Source organism: Ranitomeya variabilis, chromosome 8, assembly GCF_051348905.1.
Source record: "Ranitomeya variabilis isolate aRanVar5 chromosome 8, aRanVar5.hap1, whole genome shotgun sequence".
Lineage (NCBI taxonomy): Eukaryota > Metazoa > Chordata > Amphibia > Anura > Dendrobatidae > Ranitomeya > Ranitomeya variabilis.
In genome coordinates, this window is record NC_135239.1 from 71177463 (window position 1) to 71196499 (window position 19037).

A 19037-nucleotide genomic window follows, 5' to 3' on the forward strand; every position below is an offset into this window, starting at 1 on the left:
CAAATCCAATCCTTCATCCCTAAAGCTATTTTCTAGTTCCTGACTATATTCTTCAATATTTTGCCCAAATTTCTGCATAATCACACCTGTTGATCCCCTTTCCCTCTGTTTTCCTCCTTCTGCTCTTCCAGATGGTACAAATGATTGGGCTTTTGGATCTAGGTAAGGTGGTGGGATTATATTACAACTTTTTCCCTTTCCCATGATCCATTTGGAAGTGTCTGGATCATACTTCCAATTCTCCTCTTTAGCTGTTTTTGAGACCTCTATCATACAGTGTATGATTTCTTCCCACCCATTGTCTTTGATAATTCCTCCTCTTTCTTTACTCAGTCTTTCCCATTCTGTACTGAACATAAGTGCTTCTGAAATTCCCAATTTTTCTCTCACTCTTCTAATCTGACTTCTGACTGCCTTTCCACATCTTTCCTGTATGATATCTGCTGCTTCCACTTGTCCTAAGACAGTTTTGGTCTGTTTATTTCTCATTTTAGCTATTTCTACCCCAGGTGACGTTTGGACAATCACTGTGGTGATGTCTCGTTGCCTTCTCTCCTAGGGAGCTAAAATATCCTTTCAATATTTGCTATTTCTACCCCAGGTGACGTTTGGACAACCACTTCCTCTGTTGGTGGCGTCTCGTTGCCTTCTCTCCTAGGGAGCTAAAATATTGAAGAGCTCGTCTGCTCCGTTTCTTCTAATATGCAGGACGTACTTAAGTGCTATTATGCACACAAACCCAGCAACACCATACAGATCACAAAACTTTCTGTGTCAGTTAACATACTTGTCCCAGGCTCATGAAAACCGCGTCCTGGGCTCATTCTATCACACCTTATCCAGGGAATGTAGAAACAAGTTCTATAGGAGAGTCAAGCATGGGCGGAGGTCTCCCAGAAGGACGCTACCTCATAACCCAGTTAGGCTGACTTCACCAATAACCTTGTTCTAACAATCGTGGCTTATTGTTCTACGTACTTCTATTCTTCTTTCACAACATGTCACAACCTTCACACTGTTCACACACTGTTCACACACTGTTCACACACTGTTCACACACTGCCAGGGACAGGACTCATAAGTCTATACAATATGGTAACCCGAGTTTTATAGGTATCTACTCACTACTAGACTAACCCAGCGTGACACGGCTCATAGAGATCTTTCGGATAATACAGGGCAGATAAAAGAGAACTAATAATGTCTCTTACCTGGCCAGGTATTTCAGTTCATTTGCCGTCCATTATCCCAGATCTCCGTTGTCCGTATCCGCAGGTAAATCTCGAGCAAACACTCTCTCCTCAGGTCCCTGTTCGGGCGCCAAGAAATGTTAAGTCCTTTTCAGTCCCTGGCTTACTAGAAGTAAGCTTCCAGGTAAATGACACGCAAACAAAGTATTGTGTGATCATAACAGGGAAAGCTCAGGAGCCCGTCTGACTCACCGGGTGCTCACCCCTCCTTTATACAGAGAAGAGTTATACATTTTAAGACATGCGCACAAGCGCTCATATTCTCTTACAAAGCTTATCTATACTGTGAAATTTACGACCTCTAGTATGTAAGTAAAAAGTTACATCAGTAGAGAAGGAATGCGTCCATAAAAAGGAAATGTCAACATTGCTCTAGTTTCTTGCTGATAAGCCAGACGTCTCAGCAGAAAGACACAATGGATTCTTTCAGTCTAATCTCTACAATTTGCATTTTCTTTAAGTTATTTTCCTGATTTTGGTGGAGAGTTAAAAAATATGACTTTTTTTTCCTGTCTTGAAGTGCTTTGGCGATTCTCTGCAGCAAAAGTTGCAATTTGGCACAAAAAGACGTGAAAAATGGGCCAAAGATCTGTCACGTTTGAAATTTCACCAGGTTGGGACTGGATTGAAATTGCACCAAATTTTATTTTTTTTTTTTTAAATCTCACTGAGAAAAATGGATCGGCTGTCCAAATTGGACACGCAGGATCCTTATTTCAGCTGACATAATCTGTCCATGAGAGTCGGGATACCACCAGGCATGTTAGACCTTGGGCTGAAGCCCCCAATATCGGTGCCGCCATTAGTCTAGTGTAAGGGGTCCTTTAGACCCAATAATGCGATATGTGACTATGTATTTGAGCATAATACATTTAGATTTACACTTTTGGCTTGTTCAGCATAGTTATGGTGGTTGTCATCACAAAAATAGATCATCCCTAGATTGTGCGCCCTCGTGATCTGGAGACACCTGGATGGAGAGTTTCTTTTCTGTTGTGTTCAGTACTTTATCAGGTGGATAGTATTTATAGAGCGCTGCTCGCCCATGATCACCACATTCACTGTGCACTGGAAAATACTGGTTTTCCATAATATCCTAAAATCTAAAGTTGCTGTTTTGTCCCTTATTTCCTTTTATATAGTAGTTTCCCATAGATAAAAAACACTAGTAATTGTAAGACATTATGGAGGGAATTTATCAAGACTAGTGTTTCATTTCATATGACAATTTTAAACCAAAAGCTTTTTGGAGTAACGTACTCCAAATTGTGTGCCTGTTAATAAATGTGGTCCTTCTTTGGACTGTCCATGCACTATAAATATTTGCATATGTTATTTAATGGATCTCTTGGACCTGGAGAAGCTCGTGTACTTACTAAAAATCTATGTCAGAATTGCTGTATAATCCTTTTTGCATGTTTTCCTGCCTGATAATAATATGAGCATTTTATCAGCCCAATTCTAGCTCATCTTAATCATCATAATCAGGCCTAAGAGATCTATATAATGTATGCCGTTTATATTGTGAAATCTGATATCCATAGTTTTAATTCAGTGTTGTCCAGTTTTTCTAAATACCCCAAAACATGACATTTTGCTAAGAGAGGGACAATTATCCGATTAAAATTTCATTTACATTTTGCATTGTCGATAGATCAATACACTTATCAGCAAGGAATTAAAGGAAGTCTGGTCCCAAATTCTTATTAAAGTATGTTCATATGCAAATAAGGGGCTTAGAGCACTGAGGGTGGGCACGGGGGGCTCTGACAGGTTCTCTTGCTATTTCTGGCTCCCACTGCATTGATGGACAGTATTGGGTCAGCCTGTGAAACGGTCAGAGGAAGGGCACTCTGCATATAAACAGAAAGCAGTTTGCTCCATTGCTATCTAGTGGATTTTTAATCCCTTAGTGACCGAGACAATTTTGACGTTAATGACCTTAATTTTTTTCACAAAAATGTAGCTTTAGCTCCAAATGTGTTATTTTCACTAATGTAACAGGATAAAATGGACCCTAAAATGTGTTGTGCAATTTCTCCTGAGCACGCCGATACCCCATATGTGCGGGAAATCCACTGTTAGGGCGCACGGTAGGTCTCGGAACAAAAGGAGCACTGATTGACTCTTTTGAACACAAAAATGGCTGGAATCGAGAGCAGATGCCATGTTGCATTTGGAGAGCCCATGATGTGTCTAAACAGTGGAAACCCCCTACAAGTGACACCATTTTGGAAACTAGACCCCTTAAAGAATGTATTTAGATGTGTGGTGAGAACCTTGAACCGCCAGGTGCTTCCTAGAAGTTTATAATGTAGAGCTATGAAAATAAAAAAAATCACATTTTACCCACAAAAATTTACTTTTAGCCCCATTTTTTTTATTTTCACAAGGCTAACAGGAGAAAATCAACCACAAAATTTGTTGTGCAATTTCTCCTGAATACGCTTATAAACCTCATATGTGAGGGAATATTACTATTTGGGTGCACAGCTGGGCTTGGAAGGGAAGGAGTATCATTTGACTTTTTGAACGCAAAAGTGGCTGGAATTGAGAGCAGACGCTATGTTGCGTTTTGGAGAGCCCCTGATGTGCCTAAATAGCAGAAACCCCCCATAAGTGACACCATTGTGGAAACCAGACACCTTAAGGAATGTATCTAGATGTGTGGTGAGCACCTTGTACCCCCAGATGCTTCACAGAAGGAGAAAATGGACCCCAAAATTTGGTACGCAATTTCTTTTAAGTACGTCGATACCCCATGTGTGTAGGAAAACTACAGTTTGGACAACGGCTGGCCTCGGAAAGGAAGGAGCGACATTTTGGACCGCAGACTTTGATGTAATGGTCTATGGGCATCATGTCGCGTTTGGAGAGCACCGGATGTGAAAAACCCTCACAAGTTACCCCATTTTGGAAACTACACCCCTCAAGGATTTTATCCAGGGGTCGTCATATTGAAAATTTTCATTTTTTTTCCGCGAAAATGTTGTTTTCGCCCTAAATTTGTAATTTTCACAATGGATAATAGGAGAAAACGGACCCCATAATTTGTTGTGCAATTTGTACTGAACGCGACTATACCCCATATGTTGGTCAAAAACTTCTGCTTGGGCACATGGCAGGACCAGGAAGGGAAAGAGCCCTATTTGCCTGGTATAGATTGTGAGTGCCCCAAAAACAGCAGAAACCCCCCACAAGTGACCCCATTTTTGTAAACTAGGCCCCTCAAGGAATTCATCTAGAGGTGTAAGTGAGTATTTTGAACCCATAGGTGAAACATTCGAGGTCTGTTTTTAAATATAGCTCTTTATCATGTATTTATTAGCAGCAAAAAGCTTTCCATTAGATGTCATGTCTTCTCCGTTAAAACTGCCTGGTTGTAAATGTGTGTGACTGCTCAGCTCGCTGTCTTATTCATCCTTTTTTTTTTTTCAGTCTTTCAGTTTATCAAGAAAGAAGATTGTGCACTACACCAGCCATGATCAGAGGAAAAGAGCCAATGCAGCTTTCCTGATTGGCGCCTATGCAGTAAGTGTGTAATAAAGAGGTGAACCCAAGAACCCTGACCATTCTACTCTGTGATCCGGAGGGGGCTGTCACTCGCCCCTTGTGTGTGTGAGGAGTGACATGTTCCTGACCTGCTGCTGCCGTTACTCTTCTGAGCCGAGCTCCCCTTTGTCTGAGAGATTCTCATTCTGCCTTGTTAATATTTTATAACAGGACAGAAATAAATAGAACGGGTCTCGTATGTCCGGGTCCGGTTCAGGCTTTCATCATAGTGTGTGCATCAAGCCAAGCAGTGCAGCAGATTTAAAAGGCCTGTATTATAGGCTGACTCATATTACTGGGCATCTTCTGTGCTGGAAAACCTGTGAGCTAAGTCCTATTACTTGTAGTCTGTATTAAGATAAATCATGGTCACTTATTAACATCTACAAAGAGAGGAAATCTGAAAAACTGTGATTCTACTGTAGAATTTCTAAGGAATCGACCCATGAGAGTCTGATTTTAATCTCGGATTTAGGGAGTGATCACTAATTAGAAAGTCAGCATGTAATTACAGTTCGGTAATTGTGTCCCGCTCTCCTGCTACCCTGGTGGAAGACTGCTGTGCATGGAGCATCTACACAAAATCAGGGCCGGGTACACCAGGGAGACACGTCAAATAGCGGATTTCTGCTCTGGTTATTAGATGGTTCTCCAGAGCTGGAAACTCCACTATACTGTATGCAGATGCCCAAAAAGGAATTTATTAGGGTATGTTCACACATAGAATTTTTGATGCATTTTTTTTTTTTTTTTCATAAAAAAAATGCATGGCAAGGGCAGAGAACTGCAGCATTTTTATATGATTGTGGTGCCGCACTATTTTGATCTCAATTGGGAAAAACTTTAGTAAAAATGCTGAAAGAATTGACACGCATGTTGAATTTCTTTAAAAATGCTCCACAAGTCAAAAACTCTATAGGAAAAAAACACCCTGGTGCGAATGATATTTTAGAAGTCTCATTCATTTGAAACACACATTTTTTTTCCCAGACTTAAAAAAGGAGTGTTGAAGAGCTAATGAAGAATGCTACATGTGAATACACTCTAATACATACATGCGGTTTTGCAGTGTTTTACAATAGTAGCAAAATAAATGAGGTTTCTACACTATTAGGCCGGGATCACGTATGCGAGAAACACGGCCAAGTCTCGTATGTTAATACCCGGCACGCAATACTGTACATGGAGCCGCACGCTCCGCTCTCGAGTACCAGGTATTAACATTCGAGACTCGGCCGTGTTTCTCGCATGCTTGATCCCAGCTTTATGCACATATTACTTTTTTTTTTCAGAACACAGCATATCAATTATTTCTGCATTTTTAGCAGAGCTTTTTTAACCATTGAGATCAATGAAGCTCTTTAAAACAGTTGAAAGTAAAAAAATGCACGAAAAGCGCATCAAAAAACGTGATGTTTACTATGTATTTTCTGCCCACACTGAAAAAACGCAGCAAAACAACTGTATTTTCGATCCAAGTTCCCAAGTTCGATCTGATGTTTTGTTGTTCTATGGGGCTGTGCACATGTCTAATCTTTTCCTCGGAATGAGCCTAAAGACAAAATCCCATCGTTTTCTGTTAAAAGAGTTCTGTAATTTGTGCAGGCTCCCATACATATCAGACAGAAACGGCAACTGAACGTTTACAGCTCATTGGTAGAAAAAAGTTCCACCACAAACCCATCAGCAGGGTTTAACTTCTGTGGCTGATGGTACAGCCAGCGCTTATCATAGTCCAAAAAAATACAAAATACTCAATCGATCGTGATCAGACATTGATCAATACTGACAATAGGTTGTTTCAACGAAGCAGCCAATGATCATTCACTATAATCGGAGATCTTGGCCTGCTTTTATATTGTGTGTGTGGTGCCCGTACACCTCAGTGAGCCAAGTTCCCACAATGAGCTTTAGGTGAGTTTTTGATGTTCCACATTTTCTGCACCTATTAAGTAAAATAGGTTACTTTCATCTTTTTTTTAGAAAATAAACAGCATAAAAAACTAACCAAAAACTCATCATGGCTTGTTTTGGTGACAACTATCTTTCCCTGTTTGCTCATAAACTTGTCTGTTTGACTCTGGCGAGAATGCATGTCCTCTGTATGGGGGACCGTTTGGCTCTGGCGAGCATGCATGTGCTCTGTATGGGGGACCGTTTGGCTCTGGCGAGCATGCATGTGCTCTGTATGGTGGACCGTTTGGCTCTGGCGAGAATGCATGTGCTCTGTATGGGGGACCGTTTGGCTCTGGCGAGCATGCATGTGCTCTGTATGGTGGACCGTTTGGCTCTGGCGAGCATGCATGTGCTCTGTATGGTGGACCGTTTGGCTCTGGCGAGAATGCATGTGCTCTGTATGGGGGACCGTTTGGCTCTGGCGAGCATGCATGTGCTCTGTATGGGGGACCGTTTGGCTCTGGCGAGAATGCATGTGCTCTGTATGGTGGACCGTTTGGCTCTGGCAAGCATGCATGTGCTCTGTATGAGGGACTGTTTGGCTCTGGCGAGCATGCGTGTGCTCTGTATGGGGGACCGTTTGGCTCTGGCGAGGATGCATGTGCTCACTATGGGTGGAGTGGAGTAAGCCACTGCCTGACTGCAGTGGTGGCAGCTTATCTTTTGGGAAAACTAAACAATCAGGCAATTCAATGCTCCCAATCCTTTTTATTGAGAGAGTCCCCCATACACATTAGATATTTGCCAATTCCCACTGAAATCATTCGATTGAGCAGATGTTATCGGGGCCTATAGTGTATGGGGGCCTATGGTAGCTACAATTGAGTCCTACAATAAGACCCTATGGACACAATTCATTGATGCATTTGCACTTTTTTCAGTCTACTTTTTGGTGTTTTTAGCCAGATCTCTGATGTTATGTCAGGTGAGCCCTGCAGCCAGTCAGTGTCCACTAATGGCCGCCTCCTTCTCACCTTCTTCACCTGACATCTAGAGGTGGTCGAACAGCTGTAGCTCTCACTTCTTCCAGACATCAGTTTTGTCAGAAGTAACTGAGAGTGGAGTGGCCATTAACAGCCACTGATGGGCAAGTCTCACGTGACATAGTAACATCACACAAGCCGCTGAGACCGATGTCACTGGAATGGCGCTAGCACGGGAGGTCAGTATCATGTGTTTTTACTCTATGTGGGGGGGATATTATAATTGACATTATTTTATTTCTGTACATCTGTTTTTTTTCTATGTTCACTGCTGTCGATGAGGGTTGAGGTTTTGAATAATTTTGATCTTCATGAATTATGACCTTTTAAGCCTTTTAATAAGTTGTACATTTTTTGCATAAACACCCGCCTGAATGCGGAATGTGGCCTGAATTTCTGTACACTATAAGGACTTGTGGACATGACCGATTTTCTCGTACGACTGCTATCTGTGCTTTTGACTGATAACACTCGTACCTATGACATGTTATGGGGCTGTGCACATGTCCGATCATTTCCTCATGCCGAGTGGTTTCCGAAAAAAGAGACATGTTCTATTTTGGTTTGAGTGTCGTATCAAAATGGCCAACGCAAGTCTATGGGTCCATGACAAATATCTGGACTGACAGAATGGAGAAGGTGGAAAAACTTTCTTTCTTTTCTCTCCACGTCTGAGAAAAACTGATGCCACTGTGATCTAAGTGTGATCGGAATAATCGGACCGTTTTTCTCAGATGTGGCGAAAACGTTCTTGTGGCCCTACCCTGGATCAATGTCTAATCTCAGTCATAGCTGTTCTCCTGCCGGCTACTTAGCTCCGGCATGTAGTAGCGCAGCGCATCGTGCTGGCGGGTCAGTATTATGACTTTAGTATTCTTGTAGTTATTGTCTTTGTATTGATAATGGTGAATATTTCTTTTTTCTTTAATCTAGGTGATCTACTTGAAGAAGACGCCAGAGGAGGCATACCGAGCACTGCTGAGCGGATCCAGCCCCCATTATCTCCCTTTCAGGTAAGAAGCTAAACAGGAACTATGTTGGGGCAAACTTATCAGAACTGTCTGGAAACTGTTTCCCATTACAACCAGTCAGATCAAGAGTGCAGCTTATTTTTCAAGAGCGTGAAAAGAAATGACAGCTGTGCTGTGATTGATTGCGAAGGGCAGCAAAGATTGTGTGTCTTTAATCTCCCCCATTTTTAGTCATACGAAGACAATGAGAGTTTTGGGGTGGCTTTGAGCTGCACACACTGACTGACATGGACGACCTCACAATACTCGGACTGTCCCTCAGCTTTCCTGACCGGAGCATGACAGCATGTATATCTATACAGCTGTGGTACTGCTGGCTCAGGAGAGCCGACGGCCAGTCCATGCACTGCGATGTCGTCCATGTTATACGGCCATCTGACTGCGCCCTTAGAGAAGTTTGGTCAGTTGTAGCAGCTCAGATCATTTCTACCTTTAATATCCCCATGTGTATACAGTTAGGTCCAGAAATATTTGGACAGTGACCGAATCGTCATGATTTCAGCTCTGCAGGCCACTATTTTGCATTTAAAATGAATCATTTGAGATGCAATTAAAGTGGAAACTTTCAGGTTTAATTAAAGGGGCTGAACTAAAATGTCTGGTGAAATGTTTAGGAATTGCAGCCATTTTTGTGCAAAGCCTCCTCATTTCAGAGGCTCAAAAGTAATTGGACATATTATTTTTGTAGTATAATGGATAGTTGGAGGAGCAAGTGTAACGGGGAAGGTATCGGCTGCAAAAAAGGACAACACCCCAAAGATGTCAGAAAAAATTCCAGTAGGAGATAACAGTGATTTGCGCTATGAGTACCTTCCTAGGAGAGGAGTGGGATAATCGGATGGTTGTATGGTATAAGATATGTCAATAAGATATTGTGACTATGTCTCTCAAAGATTACTCCAATAATCAAGGATAATATTTTCAGTCAACCTGTGGTCAGGAGGATATCGTAATATGTGATCTCACTGAATTCTGCTGGTATTCTTGCTTAATACGTGGATGTTAATCCAAAGGGTTAATGCCCATCAGTCATAGTATAAGCGTAGATCGTGAGTAGGCAAATAGGGAATCAATGGACAAATGAATATTTGTAAAGTTATTACCTTTTTCCCAGTTGGTGAGGTTGTAGTTGGATCCTACATAGGCAAGGAGTAGAGAACCTCCGGTGGATGTCCACACTTGTTCAAGGTAGGAGCTGGTAAATGTATATAACGGAGCGATGTCCCAGCTGGTGAAAGATGCTCCGTGTGGCTCTTCTCCGTTGGTGCGCGAGCACTTGTGCACCGCGGTACAGTCCAGCGAGGTCGCAGCGTCTGAGAGGCAGACACGACCTGCGTGACATAGGTGGTCACGTGAGGTACACGTTACTCGATGTGGTAAGGACCAGTTCCTACGCGTTTCTGAAATACATGGTTTCCTTCGTCAGGGATGGTCCTAATAGTCACGTACAGTGGGTACGGAAAATATTCAGACCCCTTTAAGTTTTTCACTCTTTGTTTCATTGCAGCCACTTGTTAACTTCAATAAAGTTCTTTTTTTTTTCTCATTAATGTACACTCTGCAGTCCATCTTGACGGAAAAAAACAGAAATGTAGAAATTTGCAGACAGGCTGAAGGCTGCTATCAAAGCAACCTGGGCTTCCATAACACCTCAGCAGTGCCACAGGCTGATCACCTCCATGCCACGCCGCACTGATGCAGTAATTGCAAAAGGAGCTCTGAACAAGTATTGAGTGCATTTACTGAACATACATTTCAGCAGGCCAACATCTCAGATTTTAAAATCATTTTTCAAGCTTGTGTTATAAAGTATTCTAATTTACTAAGATAATGGCTTTTGGGTTTTCATTGGCTGTAAGCGATAATCACCAACATTAACAGAAATAAACACTTGAAGTAGACACACACACACACAAACACACACAGTTGAGAGAAGCCGGATGAGACAGTTCAGCATATGATCTCACGTATGTAAATCGGATGACCGGTTGTCAACCGTCATCGGCAATACCAGTGAATCATCACTGTAGACTTTTAACCCAAAACTTGGATGGCGCCTTTAACTTTATTTCACCAGGAGTTTCTCATTTTTAAAAGGGCACAAATTTAGATTGTGTTATAGGGTCAGAAACCTAAATTGATTCTTGTCTACATATTCACTGGAAGCAGCCTTTTTTGACTGGAAGGCTCTGAGATTTTTGCAGCGAGTAGCTGCATTATTCCGCAATACGATCATGAATAGAAAGTTTACAAAAATACCTGTTATCTCACATTACTAACATTTTATGTTAAACTTTTATAACTTTGTGCTTCTTATTAAGAAAAAGGTGGGCTACCTGGTTCTACAATTGGCGCGTCTCAAAGATATTGCAAATGGCTGATTACATCAGATTTGGCTATCTTTGGCTGCAGTCTTATCACATCTATATGGGGTCCTGATTGAAAGGGCAAAATTAAATTAGCACTACAATATCAAATTGTATGCGCTGCTTTGTATGCAGTTATTCGGGGGCATTGTAGGATGTATCCTTTAGAATGTAAAATAGCTTTCTAACCAGTTTGTTGCCTTTTTGGGGAGGTCGTGCTACAAAAAAAAGTGAAAAAGCCTTTAGAGTTTCAGAATTAGACATTTGCTTGGACAGGCAGATGCTACAGCTAACCGTTGCTTGAAGCTTTACTTGTAGAATATCTTCCACGTGTCGCTCATACCTCAGGGGGATCCCATACCAAGAATTAGCTGCTGGATGACCCCACATTTACTACATAGACTACTTGTCCTTTCTTGTTGTTACACATATTACCTTCTCGTATCAAATTTAATACAGGTATTATATATGTCTGTGTACATATGTATATAATTATGTCTTATTACACCACTGACCCATTACTGACCACTAGTAAGCCTTTTTACTGACCTAAGGAGAAAGAATGGTGCCCCCAGATGGGTGAAGATGCAGCGGATGTTGTCCGTATACTATAGCTGACTACCTGGTGCATTGGCCAAGGTCAGTGTTGGCATCAATCATTGCGGTACCCCAATAGTGACAGTGGCATCTAGATAAGATACCAGTGGGAGGGAGCTCCCTGTTTGCCCCGATCAGCACCCGTGATCATGTGGTCCCAGGAGTTAGGCCAAGTAATGACCGTAGGGTCTGACAGCTATCGTGGCCTGTTTATATGTTAGCAACATTTTACTGAGCAAAAAAAAATTATTCCATTCATTCCACTTTGCATTAATTCCTGTGAAGTTCCGGAAGGGTTTAACAAACTTCCTGACAGCAGTTTTAGGGGGCTCCCATATGTCTGCATAAAGTAGACATGGGGAATGCTGTTTGTTAACTTTTTTGTGTCCTATGGCTGTCTAGTTTAAGAGTATAAACATTCAAAGTTTGGATTTTGCAGATTTTTCAAAATTTGTCAAATTTCCAATGTTTTTAAAAAACATGCAAAAAAAAAAAAGCTGTGAATTTACCACTTAGGGCCTGTTCACATGACTGTATTTGCAAGTGCTATCTGTGGGGAAAAAAACAGACATCACACAGACCAATATTATTCAATGGGGACATGCAGATGAACCTTTTTTTTTTTTTTTTTCCAGCATGCGCTAGTTCTCTCCATTCAAGTCTGTGTGTGTGTGAAAAAACAACAGATGCCATACAAAATCTACATCTGTATAGGGGGTTTTAGGCCATGTTCAAAAGTTCAGTATTTGGTCAGTTTTTTACCTCAGTATTTGTAGCCAAAACCAGGAGAGGAACAATCAGAGGAAAAGTATAATAGAAACACGTCACCACTTCTGTATTTATCACCCACTCCTGGTTTTGGCTACAAATACTGAGGTAAAAAAACAAACCAAATACTGATCGTGGCCTTAGGGATAGCTGTCGGCCAAGCGAGATTTCATGCAGCAACTATCTTATATGGGTGCTGAGCCTTATAAATGAAAATGTGGAGCTTTGGGAACATGTACCGTATACACTCGAGTATAAGCCGAGATTTTCAGCCCAAAAAAATGGCACATTGTTATATGGATCATCTTTTGGGGCCATAATGAACTGTATGTTTGTGCCTTCCTCTTAACTCACAGTCAATATATGTGGGGGGCTGCTCTTTTCCTTTGGGGAATTTCTCTGAGGCAAGGTGAGGCTATATTTCTCTTTAGGGGAAGTTACCTCTCAGGCTGTGAAGAGTCGTCTAGGCAGAGTTAGGTACGATCCACGGCTAATTCTAGTGTGTGTGATAATATAAACCATTTCTATTTCACCGTGATGTACTGTTGAATTTGTCCAGTGATACTAGAGGAAATGTTCTCCTTTGTCCTCCTCAGGTCCCTAATTTATAATGGTGAAGTTACCCCCTGTGTGATCACATTTCTCAGTGGTTCGTTTGCATGGCATTCCGGAGAACATTGTGTCGGACAGAGGTTCCCAGTTTGTTTCAAGGTTTTGGCGGTCCTTTTGTGCTAAGATGGGCATTGATTTGTCTTTTTCTTCTGCTTTCCATCCTCAGACAAATGGCCAAACTGAGCGAACCAATCAGACTTTGGAGACCTATCTGAGATGCTTTGTTTCTGCTGATCAGGATGATTGGGTGACCTTCTTGCCATTGGCTGAATTCGCCCTTAATAATCGGGCCAGTTCGGCTACTTTGGTTTCACCTTTTTATTGTAATTCTGGTTTTCATCCTCGTTTTTCTTCAGGGCAGGTTGAGCCTTCGGACTGTCCTGGTGTGGATTCTGTGGTGGACAGGTTGCAGCAAATTTGGACTCATGTAGTGGACAATTTGACATTGTTACAGGAGAAGGCTCAACGTTTCGCTAACCGCCGTCGCCGTGTTGGTCCTCGACTTCGTGTTGGGGATCTGGTTTGGCTGTCATCTCGTTATGTTCCTATGAATGTTTCTTCTCCTAAGTTTAAGCCTCGTTTTATTGGGCCTTATAAGATTTCTGAAATCCTCAATCCTGTGTCATTTCGTTTGGACCTTCCAGCTTCTTTTGCCATCCATAATGTGTTCCATAGGTCGTTGTTGCAGAGATATGTGGCGCCTATGGTTCCTTCCGTTGACCCTCCTGCTCCGGTGTTGGTTGAGGGAGAATTGGAGTATGTGGTGGAGAAGATTTTAGATTCTCGTATCTCGAGACGGAAACTTCAGTATCTGGTCAAATGGAAGGGCTATGGTCAGGAAGATAATTCCTGGGTTCTTGCCTCCGATGTCCATGCTGCCGATTTGGTTCGTGCCTTTCATTTGGCTTGTCCTAATCGGCCGGGGGGTTCTGGTGAGGGTTCGGTGACCCCTCCTCAAGGGGGGGGTACTGTTGTGAACTCTGTTCTGCAACTCCCTCCTGTGGTCAGGAATGGTATTTCTGTGAGTTCTGTCCGTGGGTTCCCTCTGGTGGCTGAAAGTGGAGCTGCTGGTCTGGAGGTGGCTTCCTCAGCTGCATCGTTTAAAGACTGGGCTGGTTCCTCTATTTAACTCTGCTCAGATCGTTACCTGATGCCAGTTGTCAATGTATCTGTACTGGTTCAGATCTCACTCGGATCTCCTGATGACCTGTCTACTTCAGCAGAAGCTAAGTCCCTGTTAAGCTCATTTGTTGTTCATTTGTGTGCTGAATATATTTCTGAGTACCTGCTAAGTTTTGTCCAGCTGGCTATCATGATATTGTCTTGCTAGCTGGAAGCTCTGGGTTGCAGAGTGGCACCTACCGCGCCGTGAGTCGGCGCGGGGGGTTTCTTGCTCACTCTGCGTGGCTTTTTGTAGTTTTTTGTGCTGACCGCAAAGATCCCTTTATCTATCTTCTGTCTATTTAGTAAGTCGGGCCTCCTTTGCTGAAACCTGTCTCATTCCTATGTTTGTGCCTTCCTCTTAACTCACAGTCAATATATGTGGGGGGCTGCTCTTTTCCTTTGGGGAATTTCTCTGAGGCAAGGTGAGGCCATATTTCTCTTTAGGGGAAGTTACCTCTCAGGCTGTGAAGAGTCGTCTAGGCAGAGTCAGGTACGATGCACGGCTAATTCTAGTGTGTGTGATAATAGATTAGGGCTGCGGTCAACAGAGCTCCGAGTTCCCAGAGCTCGCTCTATTTTGCAGTTTTGACTATCAGGTCATTCCCGGTGCTCCTAACCACCAGGTCCAGCCATAACAGGGGCCATAATGAACTGCATGGAGCATTACGGTATATGTGGCACATTGTTATATGAAGCATCTTATGGGGCCATAATGAACTGTTTGGAGCATTATATGTGGCACATTGTTATATGGAGCATCTATGGGGCCATAATGAACTGCATGGAGCATTACGGTATATGTGGCACATTGTTATATGGAGCATCTTATGGGGCCATAATGAATTGTTTGGAGCATTATATGTGGCACATTGTTATATGGAGCATCTATGGGGCCATAATGAACTGCATGGAGCATTACGGTATATGTGGCACATTGTTATATGGAGCATCTTATGGGGCCATAATGAATTGTTTGGAGCATTATATGTGGCACATTGTTATATGGAGCATCTATGGGGCCATAATGAACTGCATGGAGCATTACGGTATATGTGGCACATTGTTATATGGAGCATCTTATGGGGCCAAAATGAACTGTATGGAGCATTATATGTGGCGCATTTTTATATGGAGCATCTTATGGGGCCATAATGAACTGTATGGAGCATTATGTGGCACATTGTTATATGGAGCATCTTTTGGGGCCATAATGAACTGTATGGAGCATTATATGTGGCACATTGTTATATGGAGCATCTATGGAGCCATAATGAACTGTATGGAGCATTATATGTGGCACATTGTTATATGGAGCATCTTATGGGGCCATAATGAACTGTATGGAGCATTATATGTTGCACATTGTTATATGGAGCATCTTATGGGGCCATAATGAACTGTATGGAGCATTATATGTGGCACATTGTTATCTGGAGCGTCTTATGGGGCCATAATGAACTGTATGGAGCATTATATGTTGCACATTGTTATATGGAGCATCTTTTGGGGCCATAATGAACTGTATGGAGCATTATATGTGGCACATTGTTATATGGAGCCATAATGAACTGTTTGGAGCATTATATGTGGCACATTGTTATATGGAGCATCTTATGGGGCCATAATGAACTGTATGGAGCATTATATGTTGCACATTGTTATATGGAGCATCTTATGGGGCCATAATCAGCATTTGTGCAGCATTATATGGGGCATATTTCAATATGGAGCATCTTATGGGGCCATCATGAACTGCATGGAGCATTATATGGGGCTCCTGATTCAATATGGATATTCAAAAGCACTTAACCTACTGATATCTCAATTAATTTTACTTTTATTAGTATCTATTTTTATTTTTGACATTTACCGGTAGCTGCTGCATTTCCCACCCTAGGCTTATACTTGAGTCATTAAGTTTTCCCAGTTTTTTTTTTTGTTGCAAAATTAGGGGGTTTGGCTTATACTCGGGTCGGCTTATACTCGAGTATATACGGTATATGAAATGAGCCTCGTACAACAGCACTTCAAATCAGGCATGTAACTCCTGCAACTACAGACAGTGGAGTTTACTACAACTCCCAGCATTCAGCTACAGTGTCAGGGCATGCTGGGATGTGTAGTTTCACCACAGCACTTGAACCTTCAGCTGAATATAAGGAACATAGTCATTGGCAAGTGATCAGAGGAATTGCTATATAAGCCATTTCTATTTCACCGTGATGTACTGTTGAATTTGTCCAGTGATACTAGAGGAAATGTTCTCCTTTGTCCTCCTCAGGTCCCTAATTTATAATGGTGACGTTACCCCCTGTGTGATCACATTTCTCAGTGGTAGAGAAGGCACCACAGTTAGCTCTCATTTCCCGCATGAGTGACTACATGAACTTTTAAGGCTGGTTCACACTAAGGCTACTTTCACACATTCGTCTTTCAACGTCAAACATAATCCAGCGGCGAAATTAGTGAAAACTTAAAGCGCCAGATCAGTTTTTCTGCGAGAGAGAGAAACACCCCAGAATGTAAAATACAAATTCTGGGCATGTGCCGTTTAAAAAAAAAAAAAACGGAATCCGCCATTGACAGATTCCGGCGCCATAGGTTTTCATTATTGGAGCCGGAAACAAAAAAACGTTCTTCTGTCCGTTTTGTCTGTCTGCCGGATCCACAATTTTTGCCGGATCTGGCGTAAAACGGACGAAACGTAAGGCCATCCTATGCTAGTACAAGTCTATGAGAAAAAGATGGATCCGGCGGCATCAATCGCCCTATCCAAAAATCGCCGGATTGCGCCTGACGGCGAAAGACTGATGTGTGAAAGTAGCCTAATACGGTGCTGTACGCCGAGCACTCTCCATTGAAGTGCATGGCTATGTCGGGGTTCCCATCACAATACAGTTGTTTGGGGGTTCCTCTGGCAAGTCAGGCTAGGGTCACACCTATCAAGCACTCTCCTCGAGCACTGCATCGGAGTTCTTTTTGTAATCCCTGAAGCTGTTTTTTGTCTTTTTTCCGACATACCAAAAAACGTGGGTAGCCATGTGTTTGTGAAAGTCCGAAAAAGAGGAATATTGCCAGGACGGAGGTCATAGTGTACACAGTGACTCCATACAAGTCAGATTAAGGCCGCATTCACACGTTCAGTATTTTACACCAGTATTTGTAAGCCAAAACCAGGAGTGGGTGATAAATACAGAAGTGGTGACGTGTTTCTATTATACGGTACTTTTCTTCCGATTGTTCCTCTCCTGGTTTTAGCTTACGAATACTGAGGTAAAAAACTGAGCAAATACTGAACATGTGAACGTGGCCTAATTCCTACAACCTGCAGTAACCCTCGCTCCACCACACCGCTGCACGACCAGCTCTACCCTCTCCTACTGTATCCTCACCCATCCCTTGTAGACTGTGAGCCCTCGCGGGCAGGGTCCTCTCTCCTCATGTACCAGTCGTGACTTGTATTGTTCATGATTATTGTACTTCTTTTATTATATATACCCCTCCTCACATGTAAAGTGCCATGGAATAAATGGTGCTATAGTAATAAATAATAATAAAGTTCTGCATGGATTCTAATAGAAGCCCCAACATAGTGCTCAGCGGATAGCCGTGTATTAGGATTCACTCTCACTAGTGTATAAATCTAATATATAAAGCTGAATGTGTGTATGTGTGTATGTATGTATGTATGTGTGTATGTCCGGGATTGGCATCTGCACCGTCGCAGCTACAGCCACAAAATTTTGCACAGTCACACGTCTGGACCCTGAGAGCGTCATAGGCTATGTTGTGAGGTGAAATTTTAACCCCGCGCTTTCCAATTCACCAAACAATTTTGCCCCTATCTACATAATGGGGAAAAAATGAAAGGAAAAGTGTTGGAGGCAAATTAACAGCTGCCAGATGTGAACAAGGGGGACTTAAAGAGTGAGAGCAATGGCGCCAAAGAGTATATACTGTACAGTTGCTAAGGTGGGGCCCCGACATGGGATAATCACCACACCACCACGGGGATATGAACACACACACAAAATGCGCCACACACTACCACGTGCTCGAACACATATACCACCCTCAGCGCACATTTCACCACACATACACCAACCTCGCCACATAAAAGTTGAAACACAAAAGTCGCCGCTCAAAACTCGCCACGCGCAAAACTCTCCACATGCAAAACTCGCCACACGTGCAAAACTCACCTCATGGAAAACTCACCACACGCAAAACTTGCACACGCGGAAAAATTGCCACATGCACAAAAGTTGCAACACATGCAAAAGTTGCCTCACACAAAACTTTGCACATACTCAAAAGGCACCACACATAAAACTCGCCACGCGCAAAACTCGCCATGCGCAAAACTTGCTGCACACAACTTGCTACACTAACCTGTCACATGCAACTCGACACACAAAAAGTTGCTACACACATGTCGCCACACAAAACTCATCTCACAAAAGTCGCTACATGCATGTCGCCACACGCAACTCAACACACACAACTTGACACACGAAACTCGCCCTAAAACACACACAAGTCTGGTATTATCCTTCAAAAATAAAAATCTGATTAATAAGCAGACAAACTACAAGAGCAACAAATGTACCATATAGGAATCCGGCAGCTGTCAGTCACATGACCAGTCTATTATGTGTATGTGTGAGCTAATATATACTGCCAAGGGGTGGGCTTACTGTTGGGTGGGGATTTATCAGGCTGCCAATTTAGCTTACAAATACTGAGGTAAAAATACTG

General features: G+C 42.5%; 1 protein-coding gene across 3 annotated transcripts in view; it reads left to right on the plus strand.

Moving 5' to 3' along the window:
* CDC14A (cell division cycle 14A) overlaps positions 1–19037 on the plus strand; it is a 138770-nt gene that overhangs the window by 51729 nt on the left and 68004 nt on the right. For 2 of the 3 annotated variants that reach the window (XM_077277419.1, XM_077277418.1), the window contains exons 4-5: positions 4689–4781; positions 8675–8754. In XM_077277419.1, the coding sequence (XP_077133534.1) occupies positions 4689–4781; positions 8675–8754 (173 nt within the window). Of the gene's footprint in view, positions 1–4688; positions 4782–7357; positions 7921–8674; positions 8755–19037 lie in introns of those variants that run through there. The other variant, XM_077277420.1, reaches the window with a different exon arrangement.